Here is a 21056-nt window from a genome sequence, read left to right as displayed (position 1 = left end):
GTGTTGATCCTGAATCCAATAGTATAGCACGTTTTGCATCATGATCAGCATTAGGGCAGAATACTATATATTTGCTGTGTTTAAGACTTTGAAACACCTGACCAGTTCTTTACCTAGCGCTGCCCCTTATCTTGTTAGAGTCTAGTGATGACATATTTCCCGACATAGCTTTACCCAGTGCCAACCTAAGCAGAGAGCTGATCAATAACTGAAAGAGCTTGTGTGTGTGGACAAACAGTGGCATTCTCCTTTTCCAAGAGTTCATGATTTGTGGTTTAGAATTTTACACTGCACAGAAGTCATATTGAACGTGGTAATTACTCATAAAACAACATCAGCTCCAGGGATGGCTTGTTGAGCTTTTACCTTTTATCCCCTGATAGCAGAGTGTTAACTGGTTCTTGGCACCCTTCTATGAAAAAGACCTGAATCCAAACATTTAGTCAATCATTATCAACACATTCACTTTACGGGAAGAAAGCTGCGATCACAAGTCAATATTTTTTAAGTTCAGCTGACACAACAAAAACACATTTTAATTCCTGTCCCTGTCTTACGTTTTGAATGAAAGAATGAAAGATATTTGATCTTTTCTTTCTGGAGCATTTTTTAATTCATTCATTCAAGATTTAACAAGAAATACATGTCAGAGAAACAATATATTGTGGTGATATAGTGTATACAGTACTATATATGATGTACAGATTGCCAGGCCAACAGAGGAACACAAGAGATTATTTTTAAAGTAGATTATCATTTACCCACATGCATGCCACTATAAAACTATTTTAACCCTTTTAATGATTAACACTGTGTAAATAGATGTTTCTGTCACTCTCAACCTGACACCCATTGAATTTATCATTATAATTTCAACTTGACTTTGTCCCCTAAACTTTTGAGTGGAATGATCACCTCGCTAAGTGTTGTTTGATATTTTAGTGTAATTCAGTTTCTATTAATTAATTATGTCATTGAGGCTATTGAAAAACATTTTTTAATTATGATGCTTAACCTTTTGAAACTTGAGCAAACTGGTTTAATGTCTTTCAAAAACATGGTGTGAAGGGAACAAGTAACTTAACAAGACATGGCTCAAACGTTAGTTCAAAATTTTTTTTAAAAGTTATAATAAAATTACCTGAAAAGATTTGGGAAAACAAAAACAAAAAACAAAAACAAACTGGAAAAAAAACTGAGCTGAAAGGTGCTTTAAAAAAGTTTTTTTTCCCCTGTAATGTGATTTTAAATATGAAATTATTGCAATTTTAAATATAGTTTTAGGGATATTTTCTTCCCTATTTTTTGGGGGGGGGGTTATTTTCTTATAATCCTCCCCTCTTTTTTAAGCTATTTTAAGGTAATTTCTTTGTCATATTTTACTTATTTTTTGCAATTCATTGGCCATGTCTTGACATGTTGTTCATTGCTTTTCCCCCTCACATCAAATGAAATCAAACCGATGTACTCAGGTTTCACTCTGATTTCTAAATGTTGGCCTGCTACTACTGTAACCTTGACTTACCACAATGTTTGCTGGGAATAAACAGACAATTTTGCAAAACGATATCTAACGCCCCCTCTTTTTCTTTGCGTGGACATAGCATTTTGCTTTCTGTAGCAGTAGTCTTTGGCTCTCCCTTCCTTTTTTTGGACACCACCCCCATTGCCAGATATTGATCCTTCAGTTGTGTATAAAAAGCATTCAGTAGAAGAGGGAAGTTTTAAGACGAAATGGCTTGGGGTTCTTGCATCATTTGGGTTCCCTTTCTTCTCTCCTGTGTCTGTCAAGGTTCTGACAGCACACAAGGTAAGTCGAGTCAGTGTTATTTATAGCTCATTTTACAAATTTGTCTTAAAGGGCTCTAAAGCATGCAGCACCCTCTGTCCTTAGACAAAGAATGGAAGACACCTCAAACAGAGCAACTGAGAGGGATCCCTCTCCAAGGACAGACATGCAATAGACAATGTGTACAGATTAGACCAGAAATAATACACTGCGGGCATTCAGGATGACAATATGATAAATAGATTGTAAACACAGAACAGTAAACCATCTGTTCTCAGTTACAAATAGGTGGGTAAAATGTACATACTTTAAAACTCTTACAGTTGCATTCAGGGTCAATGTTGAAATGTCTCTGTTTTCTCAGGCCACCTCGATGTGAAAAGTGTAATCAGCCATAAAGGAAACAGCCATACAGGAAATCCAGAGGTGGACCGCATAATTTCAGCGATCCCGGTGAGTCCCCACTTATCCACAGTGGTTCTCAACCTTTTTCCATAAGGAACCCCTTTTCTATCATTGACTTAACTTACTGACTAAGTGACATTTTTATGGATATTTTATATTATATTCAAAAAATAACAACAGCAGTACAGAACAAAATTGCACAATTAACCCAAATAGTAATAGTAATGCATAGTAATGCAATAACTCTAGAAAGTTTGTTTTAAATTGGCAGTTTGGATGATTTTTGAGCCAGTTATTTCCTGTGAACATTAATAGAGCTATAGGCTTCTCTTTTTTTGGAAAAATGAAGTGTTTTCTACTTGCTTTGGCGGCCCCTAGCCATGATGGGGGAACCAGTGACTTATCAGGTAAAATAAACATTTATATAGCAATTTGGGCAATCCTTATAATGCTTTATCCTCTACCATGTTGACTTCAGATAACCTTTCCAGAAGGCATTGATCCCCGGCATATCAATGTAACGGTATGTGGTAAAAACAATTTTTAAAACATTTATCACATAAATGTTTTTTTAAATAAACTTTTTATGTATGTCGACCAATCCAAAATATTTTACTCTTTTACAGTCAATTGTTGTCAGAACTTGTATTGGTGAGTGATTCTTCATACATAAAGTCTCCCATTTCAAATGCATACACTGCTCTAGGCTGAGTCAGAGGACATACTGTAACACGATATATACCTACTGCAAAATATGTTGTCTCTGTTATCTTCCTGAATTACTACGATGCCTTTTCAGGTATGAAGGAGCAGCTGGCACTGCTTAACAGTCAGCTTCAGCAGGCATATCTCAGCAACAGACAACTAGGTGAGGTGTTCATTCTTTGAGAACCTGAAGTACATCAGTAGTTCAAACTGTAGCTCTGATATTGATCTATTATGTTGTATCTATAACGTGCACTCTTCCTGACAGATAATGAAGCCTTTGGGTTGAGAAGGGAAGTCAGACTGCTGAACCTGCAGCTTGCTACATGCAGCTCCACAGCCTCAGCTATCACCGGCTGTAAGTGTTTGATTATATTCTGCATATATGGCACATGTTCAGCTGACACACATGGAACAAATGTTAAACTTTGTTTTTTATTCCTGGACAGCTTATCAAGCGCAGTTACTCAACAGAATGAAACAACTCCTGGAGACATTTGATAATGATTCTTTTTTGAGTGAGTTCACCTGACTTGGAGTTTAAACTCTCATGTTTTGTTGAATGTTTTGTAGCATGTCGTTTTAAATTTCTTGTGGCAATGAGTTTCAGTTTGAACCTAATCAAATTGTTTTGGTTTTGTCTAGTCTTGAAAATTATTGCACTCACCAAAGAGCTGAGTACATTAGAGAGGAGGGTCAAACATGCAGCTAATTCCACTGAAACCATAGATATTGGAGGTGAGTGTGTTGCTTCACATCTCCTGGAAAAGTCAGAACAATTTAGCACCTTACCATCCTGTTATTTCCAACACCATCAACTCCACCATCATTTTAAACTTGAAATGTTTGAACTTGGCTCCAGCCGCTTGACATTTTCATCTGCAATGCTCATTTTGCTGGGGCTTCTGTGGGAATGCCTTTGCTAGATAAATCCACTAAATGTCTTTAATTTCAAAGTGTGAACTTGTGTCTGTCAGTGCTGCAGAGAGAGCTGCAAGACAAGACCAAGGAACTGAATGTAAATACGCAGAAGATTGAAAGAAACCACCCAAACTCAATACTGAGTAAGAGCGTTTTTAAATTAATGGGATATTTGTATTACAGTATTATACTGTATGTAAGCTATACATGGTAAATAGTTGTAGCAATAATTGTGATTTGACTTGATTTTTTTTTGTGTCTGTGTGTTAAGTTCTTCAGATCATCTCGCTGCAAAATCAAATCTGGGATTTGGAACACGCAGAATCTGGAAAAGGACAAACTGGTCGTCAGCCCAGCAAAAGAATTCTGGGTAAATTGCTGCTCACATAACTGAAATATTTGCATGCTAATTGGCCAATTTGAGCTGAGCTGTCCCTTTAAGAAGTGTCCTTGTTGTCCTGTTGCCTCTGCTCCTAAAAGTTATATACTCCCTTACATCATGTCATTGTATATCTTCTTTCTGTTTAGCAGTTTTGTTTTGCAGGACTCCGTCTTTTAGCATTAAATGTTGAATGATTTGTTCTCTGCTTAATCACTTCCACTTCATCAGCTCTTCAAAGACAGCTGGACGTGAAGCTCAGTGAGCTGCGAGGCACCAGAAATGCAGATTCAACTTGTCAGTGCATTTTTCTACATCTGTCAATATTTTCTCTGTAATAAAAAAAAAAATTAAGAGTTTGGGACGTAACTTTTACTGACACACATTCTCTGTTGGTGCTGCAGTGCTGGAGCTGATTTCTGTGCACAGTAAGATCACAGCGTTGCAGAGGCGCATCAGTGTCCTCATTAAGGAATCCAGAACTGATGCTGCTGGTCAGTTGTTATACTTTGTGTCTTGAGATCTCATAGTGTTGTAGATTCTGTCTAATCTAGCATGTGACGAGCTTTATGTCACTGAAGCTTCATTTGTGCTTCTTTTTCAGATTACCAAAGGCAGTGGAGGCAAACAGTTGAGCTCCTTAAAAAGAAGATTTCAGAGTTAAATCGTGATGAGAACAACATGGAACTTAGTAAGTGTGCGACTCAACAAAATGCTGTTTTTTTGTTGAAATCGTTATGTTTACTACAGCAATTATTTGAAGCCACTTTCCTGTTTTTCTCCAGCCAAGGAAATTTTGAAGCTGCAGGCCGAGGAGGTCAAATTCAAACTGTTAATGACGAATGCCAAAAAGACAGTTGATCTCCAACTTCAAGGTGAATGCTCCTACAGCTCTGAGTTGAAAGTCACACTTGCTTGTGTAATGATAAACTAGAAATACATCTTATAGTTACTCTAACAGATACGTCAGGAGGGTATAAGCAATAGCTATTGTTTGTTTTTTTATACTAGAACTAAGACTTATTTTGGAGGAGGAGAGGAAACGACAAGAAAGCTTACAGAAGAAGCTGGAGGAAGCAGATTATGCCCAGGCACAACTGAGTAAGTATGAAAGAGAAGCAGGTTGATCGCCTGAAAAAATAGTACCCATATATTGCATACATATATCACTTCCAAAAGTCAGTGTCAAAATATTGAAGTCTCTTCTTTAACTTTGTTTAGTCATGAAAATCATCAGCATAATGAAAGAAGTGAGAGAGCTAGATGATGATGAGCAACACCAGACAACATCACCGAGTCAAACCACCAGTGAGTCCTCCTCTGCTACTTCCACTGTTTACGTCAGGCTGAAAAGCAGCAGATAGCCAATGGTGGGAAGTAGCTAAGTACATTTACTCAAGTACTGTACGTAAAGGAGCAGTGTGAAGGATTAAGTGGCGTCTTGGGGTGAGGACTGCAGATTGTAACCAAGCATCTCCCCGTGCCAAATGTGATTCTCTGATAAGTAATGTTCCAAGCTTTCAATTAGTAATCACTTGAAAGTAAGGCGTGTGTTTTCGTTAATTTAGAGTGGGTGTATATATATACAGAAGGAGCAGATCCTCTTTTACAGACTCTGCCATGCTGCATCGCCATGTAATGCTCAGATTTAGCCTTCACTGGCTCTGGAAAAGGCCTTGCGCATTTTTACGCTGATTTCCTAAAGGCCACTGTAGGTTGTCTACATGCCTGGAAAGCAAGGGGTGAGTGTGGGGCATTTTAGCTGGTTGCAATATGAAACCTCACCACTAGATGTTACCAAATCCCACATGCTGGTCCTTAAAACGTCTCTAAACATTTCATTGTTTTAAATCAGCTCTTCAGAATCTACTTGAAGCCAAAGAAAGGGAAATTACCAAAGCTAAGGCTGAAATAAATGGTGAGTTTAATAAAACTACACTGAAAACTTAAAAGCACAATTTCAGTTGAGCGCTTCGATGACCTGACTTCATCTTTCTGTACAACAGATCTGCTGAGGAAACTGCAATCAAAGAGTGAAGAATGCTCTAGTTTTGAGGAAAGATATGAGGGTGAGTTGTAAATATGATTCCAACTAAAACCTCATCTTTTAGTTTCAGTTCTGATTTGATTTTTATGTGTGTTTCTATCAGCTGTAAAGACTGAACTGGAACAGCAGGTTGCAGAACTGAACAGAACTGGAGACCCCAAAGCAGCTCTCAGTGAGTACTGTGACACTGCGATATTGGCATCATGAGTCAGCACAGTGTATTGTTCACATCATAGAGGAATCTCTATTTTCACAAAAACTGTGTGTGCTCAGTTACTGCTCAGATGTGTAGTTGTGTGTGCTCTGTTTATCTGAATCAGTTGTCAGTGCAATAAACCTGCATGATGCTCTAAGGACTCTCACGGATCAGATCTCCACCACAGAAGACCCAGACAGGATCTCAGGTGGGGTTACAATTAAGGTTTCACACTGCAAACATGTATTTGTCTTGATGCAATATTTGGTCAGACATCGAGAAATTTCTATCCAGATTTAGATTTTTCACTACAGGCTTGACAATTTTTTTTCTTTCCTGAACTTATCATTTACGCTCCTCACAGAACTGCAGGGGCAACTGGAGAAGAAACAAGAAGAACTGAACTCTAAGATTGCAGACATAAAGAGACTGATTCCTAACCCCAAAACAGGTGAGCTGAATCTTTAACTGTCCAACTGCAGCTAAGTATTTCTTCTGATTTTGGGACTTTTGTTTAGACAAAACTGAACCAGAACACAGGCAATGAAGTGTTTGGTGTTCAAACCTCTCTGGTGGATGTCCCCCCAACCCCTCTGTTTGTCCCCTTCAATGTTGAAACAAAACCTACACCCTTGCTGCATGCCTTAAGAGTAATACAACTCTCATCAATGATACTTGTTCAAAAGACTTTGTCATGCTTATTTGTGGCATCTTTGGCAAGTTACGTACAGGTCAATTTAGAGAGCGTAGAGCATTTACAAGTCAGAGGAACTGTAAACATACAGGTCTAATGTAATTAAAAAATCTCTGCTCATTTTGACACTAATTGTGAAATAAATAGGTTGATATTTACAGAATTAAACATAATCAAAACAGAGGATTATCAAGTTATTTTGTTGATGGTGAACAAAATAGAGACCAGTTACTAGTTGCGTTCAAAAGAATTAGTTAAACTCACTGCGTGTTTGTTTATTTCAGTTTTAAAAGTCATTGAGCTGCAGAATCAGGTATGGGACCTTCAGAGAAAGGCTGCCAAAGGGACCACTGATGACCGTATAGAAGGTTTGTCTTATCTAAAATGCCACTTGAACAATGAAATAATGAAAAATACACATTAAAAAGTATTTTACTTTTTCTAGACTTGCAAGACAGAATGGAAGGCCTTATCAGTGAACTAGACAACAACGGTGACGACAACACAAAACTGAGTGAGTTTGAAATAATTATGAGAAATTCTGTCTAATAAGAGTATGTCTTGAGTTGAACTACATTCTTCCTCTTTCTCTGTTGTGGTGTGCTTTAGTGCTGACCATCATGGCCCTGCAGAGTCAGGTGGAGCAGCTGCAGAGACAGCTGTCAAACCTCCACACGTCACAAACCACCCAGGCTACCCGTAAGTTTTCTAATGATTCTTTACGAAACCTCTGATCTCCACAACGTGCACAGCACCATATAGAATAAAATAATTCACAGCTGGTTTCGTAGAGCTATTTGATAAAACAAAGAGCAAATCATGACCAGCTGAGAAGGTTGTCTCTTACAAAGTTATTATTGGACATGGATCTTCTGCATCTTGCCAATAATAAGCGTGTTCTCGCTTTTTAAAATTCGTCACAGAGCTCGCAAATGATCTTGACACCAAGAAGGAAGAGCTGCAGAAACATATCAACGAGCTGAATAAGAAGAATGAGACAAACGCCAGGCTGAGTGAGTAAAAAGTGTAACATGGTGTCTTTATTCATGATTAAGAAACTGTCTGACACGTATTTATTTACAATACATTATGTCTGTTTCTCAGTTCTCAAAATCACTAATCTGCAAAACCAACTCAGAAACCTAGAGAAAAAAAAACACGATGACAAAGCAATGTCAACAATTTCTCGTAAGTATCTCATTTTCAAAACAGTCGAACATGTAATTAATCGCCAACTAATCTAATAAATGATTAATCGGTTTGAGTAATTTTTTGTAAGGAAAGTCAAAATTTGGTGGTTTCTTTACTGAATCCCTTTGAGTTGTGGACAAAACAAGACATTTTAGGACATTCTTGGACTTTGGGCAACACTGACATTTTTCGCCTTTTTCTGATGTTTTATAGACCAAACACCTAATCGATTATTAAGAAATTACTCAACAGATCGAAATTATCTTTAGTTGCAGCCCTACTGAATTTACTTCATAAAATTTGCTGTTTGATGACATAAAGCAAAACTGACTTTTCCAGACCTGAAGAAGCAACTGAAGGACAAAGAGGCGGAGCACGCTCGTGATCAAGCTCAGGTTAAGAGTAAGTTGTGGAGTCTTGGCGAAATATTTTGGTCTCTGCTGAAAAGCAATGACTGACTTTACATGACATTGTTTTCGATTAGCCCTTCAGACTCTGCTTCAAGACACAGAGAGGGAACGTAGCATTGCTCAGGCTGCAGTCAGAGGTGAGTTGGTTTCTTTATAGCAGGATAGCAGTAAGTAAGAGTGCTCTGAAGGGAGAGATTTGACAACCTGGGTTTCTCTTTTTATGCAACAGATCTGAACGAAAAACTGACATTAAAGACTAAAGAATGCTCTGGTTTTGAGCAAAGATATGAGGGTGAGTTGTAAATATGACTCCAGCTAAAGGCTCCGATGAGCTATGTTTTAGTTTCAGTTCTGATTTGGTTTTTGTGTGTGTTTCTGTCAGAGTTAAAGACTGAATTTGAACAGCAAATTGCAGAACTGAACAGAACTGGAGAGTCAGAAGCAGCACTCGGTGAGTACCGTTACACTGCAGCATTGCCATTATAGCCTGTAGCCTATAGGACAGTACAGTATTCACATATAGCTGAAATCTCTCAGTCATGATGACAGCTGCCTCTGCTCAGTTACTGCTGAGATGTGTAGTGACGTGTGCTCTGTTTATCTGACTCAGTTCTTAGTGTGATAAACCTGCATGATGCTGTGAAAACTCTCATGGATCAGATCTCCACCACAAAAGACCCAGACAAGATCTCAGGTGAGTTACAATGAAAGTGAGTCAGGGCAAATTTGTATCTGTATGAGCAATTTAGTTTTACATTGAGAAATTTGTATTCCTCAATTAATCAACTTGTTAGACCAATCATTGGTTAAAAAGGTGAATGTATCTACATTACATGATCACATTTTTTTCACTTGTTTTAACCAAAGTAAGTTAACTGGACTAAAGACATTTAGATTCTGTGAGTCACTTTACTGTCTTGTCAAATGTCTTCACAGAGCTGCAGAGACAACTGGAGGAGAAACAAGAGGAACTGAACTCCAAGACTGCAGACATAGAGAGACTGATTCCCAACCCCAAAATAAGTGAGCATTTTGATTTGATACACTGTGATTACCTGAATCACTGTTTAACTCCAAATCATCTTTATTGTTGTAACTTAATATCAAAAATATTTTCAAATGTTTACAAACTGACTCAAATAATTATCCAGTTTTGTGATAAAGTTGCAAACTTCGAGTATTTTTCTTGTTTTCTTTTATTATTTTTGCAGTAATAACAGTAATGTTGAACATTATCTATGTACAGACTGTGCAATTGCATCAACCAAGTTTTAAAAAAAACAGCTAAAATGATCCAAAACCTTAATGAAAATGTATATTACACACAAAGCTAAATTTGGATAAATGATAAATGTTCTGCTTGGTTTGAAAGAAACATGTGAATGAACCCAGAATTACCGAATTCATCTTTTTCCTCATCATTTAATTCTTTTTGTGCAATTTCATGTCCACATATGTAAAGTGCCCTTGAGTATTTTATTTTATTTTATTTTATTTTTTTAATCATCCTAATCCACCAATGTCTTTAGTATCAGTTCACAACTGGCGGCAATAAACCCAGTGTAAGTCACTTCACGTTTGTCACAGTTTTAACAATCATTGAGCTGCAGAATGAGATATGGGACCTTCTGGCTGCCAATGAGACCACCGATGGCAGAGTGAAAGGTTTGTCTATTATGAATCATTCAGACTGACATTGTTGATGAACTGAAATCACAAATGACAAAAATTCATTGACATTAAAGACTATTTACTTTCTTAAAGAATTGCAAGACAGAGTGAATGGCCTTATCAGTCAAATAGATGACAAAAGCAACGACAACACAAAATTGAGTGAGTAACTGCAAACCAAAGTCTTTTTTTCATCACCTCTCTGATGGGTGAATCTCTGTTATCCCCCTCCTAGGATTCTATTACAGAATATCTCCTGAATTGAACTACATTTTGTCCTCTTGTTTGTGGTGTGCTACAGTGCTGCAAATCATGACCCTGCAGATTCAGGTTGAGCAGCTGCAGAAACAGCTGTCCGATCTCCGGATGTCACAAACCTCTCAGGTGACCCGTAAGTATCTGAACTGATTCTTCACAAATCCCAAAACAAGCAAATCATGGCCTGCTTTTAAGGTTGTTTTTATTATTTGCACCCTGACTTCCTGCATGTAACTAACAAATGTATCCTCACCTCTATGATTTGCCTCAGAGCTCACAAATGATCTTAAAGTCAAGAAGGAGGAGCTGCAGAAATATGTCGACGATCTGAATGAGAAGAATCAGAAAAACGCCAAGCTGAGTGAGTTAAGTGGGAACATGGTGTCCTCTTTAATAACTGAGGAAACAGTCTGAAGTGTTGTACTGTATCTTATGTTCTTTCTGTGTACCTCAGTTGTGACAACCACTAATCTGAACAACCAACTCAGAAACCTGGAAAAAGAAAGGCAGAACGAGGAACAAACAAATTCTGCTGCAATCGCGGGTGGGTGTCTCACTCCCCTTTCACATTACTGAGTTCATGTATTAGCGGTAGCTCCTTACTTAATATGAAACACACCTTACTTATTTCTAGAGTTGAAAGAACAACTGAAGGCAAAAGAGGAGGAGCACTCTCGTGATCAAGCTGAGATTAAGGGTACGTTCAGTACGAGCATGTGTAGTTTTCTGCAGCAAGAGATAATAAAGATTAAGAGGAATGTGTTTTTTGCACTAGATCTGCAGGATAAACTGAACCAGACAGAGGCGCAGTGTTCCAGTTTTGAGAACAAACTTGAAGGTGAGTATAACTTCTGTTGACTTGTTACTTACCGTCCCTGCTGGCCAATTATGCCACTCCCTTATGATTTCACTATGAATTTTTATTTTTTAAATTTTTTAAATAGAATATCACTTACCATCTTGCAAATAAACCCCTCCAGAGGACTTCTCAGGAAAAATGAAATTTTACAAGAGTTGGGGTTGTTGTGTATGACAGAGGATTAGGACCATGTTAAAGGAAAAAAAGTTAATATAACGAGAATAAAGTCATAATTTCGAGAATAACGTCTTAATATCACGAGAAAAAGGTTGTGATGTTACTAGAATAAAGTCGCAGTTTAACAAGGAAAAAAGTCCTAACTTTATGAGAATCAAATTGTAATATTTCAAAAATAAAGTGGCAATTTCGCAAGACAAAAATTCGTAATTTTATGAGAGTTGGATAATTAAACAAATACATTATATAAATATTTTAATTTATTCTCATAATATTACGACTTTTTTCGAATAATATTACAACCTTATTCTCGATGTCTCAAAAAAAATGTGGCCTTAAAACTCTGTCGTAGTTACGGACAGTGATCAGCTCATGATCTCCTGATAGCCAGATAGCCCCCAGAAGTGGCTGTAAAGGTGAAATGAGTAATTATGGCAGAGAGGGCAACCCTGGCAGATGTTGCTTATCAAAACGACCATTTTGACCAGTATATAGACATTTGTATTTTAGGGAATAAATTGTCCTTAGATTGCCTAATTTAAGGCATTAATATGTTTAATCTTCCTTTGTATGTGGGATCAACAGTTGTTACAAATGTGTCTAATTGTGTGTGTAGATCTGCAGAACGACCTGGATGCTAAAATGAAGGATCTGCAGTCCAAATCTGAGTCTGTTACTTCACTTGGTGAGTGGTGTAGCCGTGTTACCCAACAGTGACTCCATAAATGAAGAAGTGTGGGCAATAAATGTCTTGTGATCTGCATATAAAGTTGTAAAGGGGACCTTTGTGCTCATTTTAGTTAAATACCTCCATTTTAGTGCCTGTCTCTTAAAGCCCCTTTCCCGAAAAAGTCAACTTTGCTCTCTGATTGGTCAGCGTTTCTGACTGGAATGGAGAACAGCAGCTCTTTCTACTGTAGAAGCTTCAGATTAAACCGGACATGATCCAGCAGGAATTTTGTTCTGAAATCTTTGAGAAATTAACAACAACAGCACCCATATTTCCATGTTTTTCCTGACTTTTAGCATGTAACTACATGTAGCAGCATGCTTGCAGTCGGGGAATGACTGTGAGTATAGCTGCACTTCCTTTTGAGGAAAATCTCCAATAAAAGCTTCTATGACAATAAATCCTCATGACCAGACGTGTTTCAGCAGGAACATGATCTTTTGGAGGAAATTAACAGCATCTGCAACCAAGATTACAGGGTTCTCTGTAGTAGTGAAGGCAATGTAATGTTAACACTTGCAGTAGTATGCCGTGTCTTTTCTTATTTAAACCTTTAAAACCCAAACAAATTGGCTTAATTCATTTTATAAACCTTGAGAAAACATGCAATGCACAAACTTGGCATGAAATGTCCTGCAAATTGATAAAAAAAAGAAAAAGTAAAACATGACAAGAAAATAACCTGACAATATGAGAGAGAAAACCATTTACTATTAAGAAAGCTATATTTATAATTATGACAACATATTTAAAATTAGGGTTACAGAGAAACATAGATTTGATTTGTTTATTTTATTTTATTTTATTTTATTTTATTTTATTTTATTTTATTTTAGTACTTTTTCCAGGTCATTGTCAGTTTTTGTCCTGTTATTATATTATTTCTGCAACTTTTTACTAATTTCTTGCTAAGTTTTGAGTCATTTCTTGTTAAGCTGCTCATTGCCTTCTTTCCATGTTTAAAAAAAAATCAAGACAATTTGCTCAGGGTTCAAAGGATTAAATTTTGGCAATTTGTAATAAGAAAATCATACATTGTTACATTCCATAGCCTCTATATGTCATAAAATAAGGAAAAGCAAGAAAGGTCCCTTTAAAGGAAAAACGTTTGACTATTTGAATCCTGTTCTTCAGTTTAACCACTTTTAAATGTGGTTCCTTCAGCTCTTCAAGTTTCTACACTAAGCCTGCAACTGGAGGAGCTAAAGAGACAACTACAAAACACTGAATCTGACACCAAGATCAAAGGTCAGCGTGTGTGTGCATGTGTGTCATTGTGACTACACAGTTCATGTTGCCCATATGCTGATGTATTGCTGTATTGCATCCTTTCTGAGATGTTTAGTTTTCATGTTGTTTAAATTAAGCACTACAATAAGTGCACAAAGTATGTTGAATGTGCAGCTCGGTGACAAAGAGAAAAATATTTAAACAATGATGAAGTGCTTTTCATCTCAAGGCATGAAAAGGTGGGATGTACCGGGTTTAAAAGTGTTCTGTGCTTCTTCTGCAGAACTTCAAAAAATTATAGATGAAAAAAATGAGGAGCTGGCCAGAAAAACAGAGGAGCTCAAACAAAGGAGCACTCAACCACAGAGACGTGAGTAGAAAATGATTAACAACCCACTGAAAGAGTCAAAAGCATTGAGTTTTATGTATAATCAAGATGGGGAGTTACAAATGCTGGAATTTGGTTATCAGTGTTTGACCCTTTTTCCAGTTTTACAGATTATTGCAATACAAACACAGATTGAGAAGTTGGCGACCGTGGCAGCAAATGACACTGATTACCGTAAGATTAATGGTGAGTGACAGAAACATATCTTGACATACATAAAGGAGTAATAACATTTCATGAACCAAATATTTTGAATAAACAGTTCAAATGAAACATGCACACATGAAACAATTTTTTTTTTGTTTTCTTCCAGCACTCCAGGCTCATTTGAATTATTTGGTTGAAGGAATTCGAGATGAAGAAAATGAAAATACTAAATTGGGTGAGTCATTGTCAAATGACAAGAAAGTGAATGATTCTATCGCTGTTGATCATGGTTTTGTCTCCACTTAATGTATCTAATCCTTTTTTCTGTTAGTGTTTAAAATCTTGGCTCAACGGGATGAAATAGCAAGATTGGAGAAGCAAGAAAAGATACAAACACAAGCAGCATCGCAGAAAATTAAAGGTGGGGAGTTGTATGTGCAAGCCAAATTTTGTTCTGAATATTTTTTCAGTCATTTTGAAGAACAAAAAAACCCAAAACATCTTGTCTGTCTAGATCTAGAGAATGAACTGGAGGACATCAGGAAAAGGATAGAAGAAAAGACTCAGCTGCTTGATTTAAGTGATACGAGGATTGCTAATTTGAGTAAGTGTCATCCGCTCATCTTTGGTCAGAAAAAAAAAACAACGATCAAATAGCATCAGGATATTAAAAATAGCTTGCTTTGTCTTTTCTTAGCGGCTCAGATTTATGGAACTTCACAAGAAAATCAAACCACTGGAAAACGAGATATCAGACCTTAAAGAAACAAGTACTGAAAGCACTGCAGGTGAAGAACACAATGTGACCGTTACATTGTAATATGCCACCAAGGAATATATACACAGATTTAATGATTTTGTCTTTTATTGATCTTAAAATCTTTTTTAGAGATTCAAAAGAGACTGGATTTGACAAAGAAGCAACTACAAGACAGTGAACTTCGACTCAGTGATGCAGATGCAAAGAATTTTGACCTGAGTAGGAATATGTCTTATTTGCTGATGTTTCTTGTGTCGGTTGTTCCCTGTGAGCCCAAAATAACACTGTGTCTGTGTCTGTGCCTCTGCTAGTAATGGAGATCGCTGATCTGAGGACACAGCTGAAAAAAGCTCTGAGAAAGCCACCCCTGCCTACTGAAAACGACAGAAACGGTTTGTCAATCTGTTACTTTCAAACCATTGTGTCCGCTGACGTCTAATGCATTATTTCTTCCTGTGTATGCTAGAAAAAAATCTTCTAAAGGCAATCATGTGATGACTAAATCATCAGTAATTTTTCCATTCAGCTGTTTTTTGTCTTCTCTCAGAATTGGAACAACAACTACAAACACAACAAAGAGAGAACAGAAAACTTGACAGCATAAATAAAGGTATGTATTGTACATTACAATGGCTCAACGGGATAATTTGACATTTTGGGGAAAAATGCAGATTTGCTTCTTTTTTTTAGAGTTAGATGAGAAGATTGATACCACGCTTATGTCTGTATAAAGCTACAGCCAGACACCTCTCAGCTTAGCTTAGTTTAGCACAAAGACTTGAGGCAGAGGGAATATGCCAGCATGGCTCCGTCTAAAGATATAGTTAATGTGTGTTGAGTAAAATAACTTGAAATAATCTAAGCAGCAGCGATGATCAGATTTAATCGAATTCTTTATATATGCTCGGCAAAGGTGTTTCAGTGCTAATTTTCTTATCTCCTTTCGCATACATTGGACCATCCCTTTCGAAAAGACGGGAGATAATGCGCTTCCTCATTTAAAGCAAAGCACCGTTTGGCTGTTCACAAAAATTCATTGTGCCTATCTTGCATAAACTAAACAATTATTTCCATGCAATCACAAAGCGGGCAGGAGGGTGAGCTAAGCAACCATTCTCAATGTGAATGTTTCTATATCTTGCATGATACAACACAGTTAAAGTGTGCATTGTGGTTTCACCACGGCTGACCCATGTCAGTAAGGGATTCTGTTGCATTATTATGTATCCACATGTATGTGCAGTTGGATTGTCCTTACACCTGGGTTGTCTTTTCCTAAGTCCCACTCCCTCCTTATGATGTTTTCCCTTTAATTTTTTTAAATTTTTTTTTCATAAATTATTTATTTTATTAAGTGGATACAGATTTTTCATTTTCAATATCACTTATCACTTCTTCAAGAAATCAAATTTCGTGACCTACTCACAGACGCATACGTACATATACACAAAGGCACATACACACTAACGCATACAGACATGATAAACAAGACAGGATGAATTTTCTACACGGGTTACTTAGAGTTTATAGGTGCTGGGTGATTTGAGACTCAAATCTATGGAGCTTCATAGATTGGGCTCCAGAACTGGTGAAATTGTTTCTCTTTGTTGTCGTCTTCCTACATTATCCTTTCAAGCAAAGGTAGTGTTTCATTTAAGTTCTCAATTTTTTGAAGTGTGGGTGCTTTGACCTTATTACGTTTTCTTGAAGTCAAGGAAAAGTATTTTGGAAACGAACCGGAACATTATTTTTTTAACTATCCAACTGTAGCCTATTCCTAATGTCTCTTGGTGTTTGATTCATGTCAGTGTTTGAACTTCGTTCCTCTGTCAGACTTAAGGCAAGAGATCAAGGAACTGCAAACGTGCTGCACTGATGATGACAGCCAGTGTGACGGTGAGATCCTCAGTATGACCTCATTCAAACTCTATCCGTGTAGTTGTCCTGCGGATCCACTGCATCATATGATTTAGTGTTTTTATTTAACTGAATATTTCATCAAGCAGATTTACAAAGACAACTGCGGCAGAGCCAGGAGGATGCAGATCGCCTGCAGCAGCAGCTGCTCACCAAAGATGCCGACCTTAAACAGCTGCAGCAGGATTTGGAGCAGATTGGTAAGGATAACATACTGCAGGAAGACTACAACAGTAAGTTCTACAGACAACATTAGAAAATTCACAGTCTGTATATATTAGCAGAGGTGACAAACATAGAACTGCCTGTCAAAGAGTCCAATGCAGGCCACTGGATGACTTTTACACACCACACATCAATGATGCACTTCTGAAGGCTAAGAGGTGTCGAGCAATTTAAACAATGAGCCAGCCTGTTTTCATCTCCAGGTCATCAAACACTGACCCTTTTCACACCCCCCTGCATGTGATGAAGTAAAACATATTTTGTTTTGTTTAGAGACAGATAATAGTTAACTTACAGACAACCAGTGTAATAATGTGTTTCTGTATCTCTGAGATCCAGTGCGTCATTTTATGTCATTTTTTTTAACCACACATTTCATCAAACAGAGTTAGCGAGACAACTGCAGCAGAGCCGGGATACAGCTGATAACCTACAGCAGCAGCTGCTCGAGAAGGATGCCCAACTGCAGCAGACATTAGAAGAACACAACAGGGAGAGGAACACGCTGCTGAGTGAATACGATTGTATGTTCAACCCTCTGGCAATAAGCAAATTCATTCAGTAAAATAGGGAAGAAAAGGTAGTTGTTGCCCTCGTGATTCATAATACAATGAATAAACTTTCTTGTCTTTTTTGTCTCAATTCCAGACCTGGAAAATGAGAAGAAAAAACTTGAGGATACTGTAAATGGTAGTTATTTGTTCTAATCAACAAGGTGCAGAGAAAACACTGTGACATTAACTCAACCCAAGAAAACGTGCTGCTCTTTCTCTCTCTACAGAACTTCAAAGCAAACTGGCTGATGTGGAAGATAAGACAATCTATACCCGTGAGTCACACAGGAGTTCAATAATGTTTTGTACATTATCAGCCTGCATTTTCTTTAACATTTCTAGGTAGTGTTAACATTGAAATCCTACATGATGAATGTTCAAACTGCATAAATGATTGTGATTCCCAGATGTCATCTCCCTACAGTTCTCTTTTTACATCAGGGGTAAACATCGGCATTTACCACACAGGCAGGATGTAATGAAAGATGTCAGGCAGTTGCAATAGACCCTCAAGCAAGGAAACCTTGGCTTCTGCTGCTTCAGTGTTGTGTCATTTAATTTAATTGACTGTTCAAGCTTTATGGCAGTGACACTCTAAATCACTGATTTAAACCTTTGAATGCCAGTGTCCTTTCAAAATTGTATGTAAAGATAAACACTAATATCAACATTTCTTGATTTACAGAGAAGATGACCTTTGACCCAAACACAGCTCATCCAAGAATAACTCTGTCTGCTGATAACACTGAAATGTCCACAAGTGAGGAAATACAAAATGTCCCCGACCACCCAGGCCGGTTTGATGGGGTTCTCGCAGTCCTAGGCACGACTGGATTCTCAAGTGGCAAACATTACTGGGAGGTGTCTGTTGGTGGGAAGCTTTGTTTCCACATTGGGATGGCCAGTGAATCTGCTCAAAGACGGGGAACGATATCATTCAATCCAGGAAATGGTTTCTGGACTCTAGTCCTGAACAAACAGGGTCAGTACAAAGCTTTGGATAAGAGAGCCGTTAATATTCAAGTTCAGAGGCAGCCTCTTACACTGGGAATTCTGCTGAACTACAAAAAGGGAGAGATTGTTTTTTACGACGCTCATGCCAGATCTCATATGTACTCATTTGTAGGTCAAAGCTTTACAGACAAAATCCATCCATTTGTCAATTTTTGTGTTGAGGACACTCAAAATCAGTCACCGATAACATTACTCCCTCCTGGATCGGTTGACTGGATAAAATAGTGAACAGGGCAAGTTGTGTTTTTTGCCTGTGATACATCTCATACATGCTCATCTAAAAACAATCCCTATGAGTGCAGAATATTTCTCAGGCACACATCTCTTAGTACTGCCCTCGATTGTTTCAGGCAATAAAACACTGACAAATAAACAAGAATGCATTTTGTTTATTTTTTTTTAATGTTTGAAAAAGAACATTTCCTCTTGTCCATGTCATTTCTGGCATTTCAAACTCTAGGCCCTCTAGGGAAATATCAGGCCTGGAAGTTTATTTATGTTACAGTCAGATGTTAAACCTGTTTACTTCAAGTTCACGCAGTTGACAGAGCATCACTCATGATAACCTCATTAAGAAAACATTTGAGCCATATAAAAAAAATTGGTGTAATGTGTGAAACTGGTGTAGGAAACAGAATAGAAACAGCTTATATTGAATGAACAGTTCTTTTCCTAATGAAAAAGTTTCACCTTTGCAAAGCCCATCACAGTTGCACAAACATTTGTCTAAGGACAAGTATCTCAGCTCTAACACAAGTTTCCTGTCACATCACCTCTTTTAACACTTTTCACTTGATTTCCATTACAATGCAAACAATGGTCAGTCTCTTCCTGCTGTACCGGCTACGCTCCTGTAAAAATGGGCAACAAAAACTGGGTCCCGCTCTTCCAGTATGTGCAGGAAATGATTCCTCTCCTCTTCTCCCCAAGACTCAAACCACTGGGTCCACAGGCGCAGCTGGCATTCAAAGATGTTTGGTAGTCTGTCTTTAACCTTTTAGGTGTACAAAAAGATAAAAGTTAGAGATTACATAACTGATGCTGCTATGCTAACTATGATAACAGTTAATTCTATGGCATATTTTTTGTGACAGTTGTTTTTTATGAAAAGTGCTATATAGGGGTCGACCAATATTGGTTTTTTAGCGCTGATACCGATTATTAGGACTTCATGAGACCAATATACGCATTTCCAATAAAAATTTAAATATTTCTGTTCAAAATCTGGATTACAACAAACTCCAATATCAACCTTTGTTTAAATGCCTTTAGCAAATGTTAAATGTAACCTGAAACTGTCTACATCATATACAGCAAGTTCCCAGCAAATATTTTTATAAAGTCATGTGAGAAAGTCAAAGATCCTCCCATGCTGACACCTTGCACTATTTAATTCATCAGTTTTATCGGCAGTCATTAAAATAAAATGCTGATACAGACAATCACAAAAATGCCAAAAATCGATCCGATATTCGACCAGGCAGATAATCTGTCTGAAAAGTGCTATACAAATAGAATCTTATTGATTGACTGACTGATTAATTGCTAACATCACTCTCTGGAGCCTCTGTTAAGAAGTTACATTGCATACAGTACCTGCAGAGTGCTGAGTGAATCTAGGAGGGTGCACACTTTCCCTGGCACAGCTTTGCCCAGGAGGTCCTGCAGGAACCGCTCCCTCTGGTTGGCGTTCCAGCCCTGGAACCAGCTCAGGACGCACCGCTGCTCCTGGAGGCTCACATAGGAGATGGGCTCCGGCTCTCTCACCCTTCCTGCACCGGGAGAGGCGCAGGACAGGTTCTCAAGACTGGGAGGGCTCACTACACCCTGCGGAGCTGATGGAAAGTCCTCCGTGGTGGGAGTGGAGCAGCCGGTCCAGTGTTGTGCTGCAAAGGTCGGTGATGCCTCTGTCGGACCTCTGAAGTTGTGAGACAGCATGTCTGTGTGTCTGTGGCTGTCTGCGGGTTGCTGATTTGAGCCTTGGCTGACATGATTGAACCACGACATCTTTGGAAAGACAGGTTTGTTTAAACCCCAGAGAAGCCAGTTATCCCTCGGCTGTGAGTTAATCAGCTATGCCAGCTGCACAGTCTGGTCTGGGTAACGTTAACATGTAGCGTAGCTTATACTTAAGAAATTCTACCGTCGGGGTCTGGATTTAAAACTAGACTCACAATTAACTGCTCTTATTGCCGGTGCCCATCTTTTTGGAAAAAAAGCTTAAATCACCTTATTGTCGGCATATCTGAAGTGTAGCGAGGTTGAACGAGAGTCGCGCTCATCTTTCTGACAGACATACAGGAAGACTGAGCGGTTAGCTCACTAGCCTTGCTGTGAAGGAAATCAAGCTTGCGCAGATTTTGCGCAGTTTGTCGCTGTCAAAATTAAA

At 38.0% G+C, this 21056-nt stretch overlaps 2 protein-coding genes across 2 annotated transcripts; one reads left to right on the top strand and one right to left on the bottom strand.

The window, feature by feature from the left end:
* Nucleotides 1-2666: 2666 nt before the first annotated feature.
* si:ch211-14a17.10 (putative leucine-rich repeat-containing protein DDB_G0290503) lies at nucleotides 2667-19040 on the top strand (the record flags this gene model as incomplete). Its single annotated transcript, XM_042497562.1, has 54 exons — nucleotides 2667-2717; nucleotides 2821-2845; nucleotides 2994-3062; nucleotides 3168-3257; nucleotides 3349-3417; nucleotides 3545-3637; nucleotides 3877-3963; nucleotides 4092-4190; nucleotides 4431-4496; nucleotides 4604-4693; nucleotides 4804-4890; nucleotides 4985-5074; nucleotides 5211-5300; nucleotides 5421-5507; nucleotides 6055-6117; nucleotides 6206-6268; nucleotides 6350-6418; nucleotides 6567-6650; nucleotides 6807-6893; nucleotides 7421-7504; nucleotides 7582-7650; nucleotides 7746-7835; nucleotides 8060-8149; nucleotides 8241-8324; nucleotides 8667-8729; nucleotides 8812-8874; nucleotides 8967-9029; nucleotides 9120-9188; nucleotides 9348-9431; nucleotides 9674-9760; nucleotides 10325-10402; nucleotides 10502-10570; nucleotides 10710-10799; nucleotides 10938-11027; nucleotides 11121-11210; nucleotides 11301-11363; nucleotides 11442-11504; nucleotides 12319-12387; nucleotides 13597-13680; nucleotides 13946-14032; nucleotides 14153-14236; nucleotides 14364-14432; nucleotides 14529-14618; nucleotides 14712-14805; nucleotides 14903-14985; nucleotides 15087-15176; nucleotides 15269-15349; nucleotides 15505-15567; nucleotides 16791-16853; nucleotides 16964-17107; nucleotides 17486-17623; nucleotides 17748-17789; nucleotides 17881-17928; nucleotides 18339-19040. Coding segments are annotated over 54 exons (4731 nt in total), but the record flags the coding sequence as incomplete, so codon positions are not given.
* Nucleotides 19041-20983, bottom strand: c12h14orf119 (chromosome 12 C14orf119 homolog). The gene is made up of 2 exons (XM_042497843.1): nucleotides 20264-20983; nucleotides 19041-19661 (listed from the first exon to the last, which is right to left on the bottom strand). The coding sequence occupies exons 1-2, from the start codon at nucleotides 20672-20674 to the stop codon at nucleotides 19488-19490; spliced, it is 585 nt and encodes a 194-aa protein (XP_042353777.1). The 5' UTR covers nucleotides 20675-20983; the 3' UTR covers nucleotides 19041-19487.
* Nucleotides 20984-21056: the final 73 nt, after the last annotated feature.

Source organism: Plectropomus leopardus, chromosome 12, assembly GCF_008729295.1.
Source record: "Plectropomus leopardus isolate mb chromosome 12, YSFRI_Pleo_2.0, whole genome shotgun sequence".
Taxonomy (NCBI): Eukaryota; Metazoa; Chordata; class Actinopteri; order Perciformes; family Serranidae; genus Plectropomus; species Plectropomus leopardus.
The sequence above is the reverse complement of the archived record's forward strand: the minus strand, read 5'-3'. Positions and strand labels throughout refer to the sequence as shown.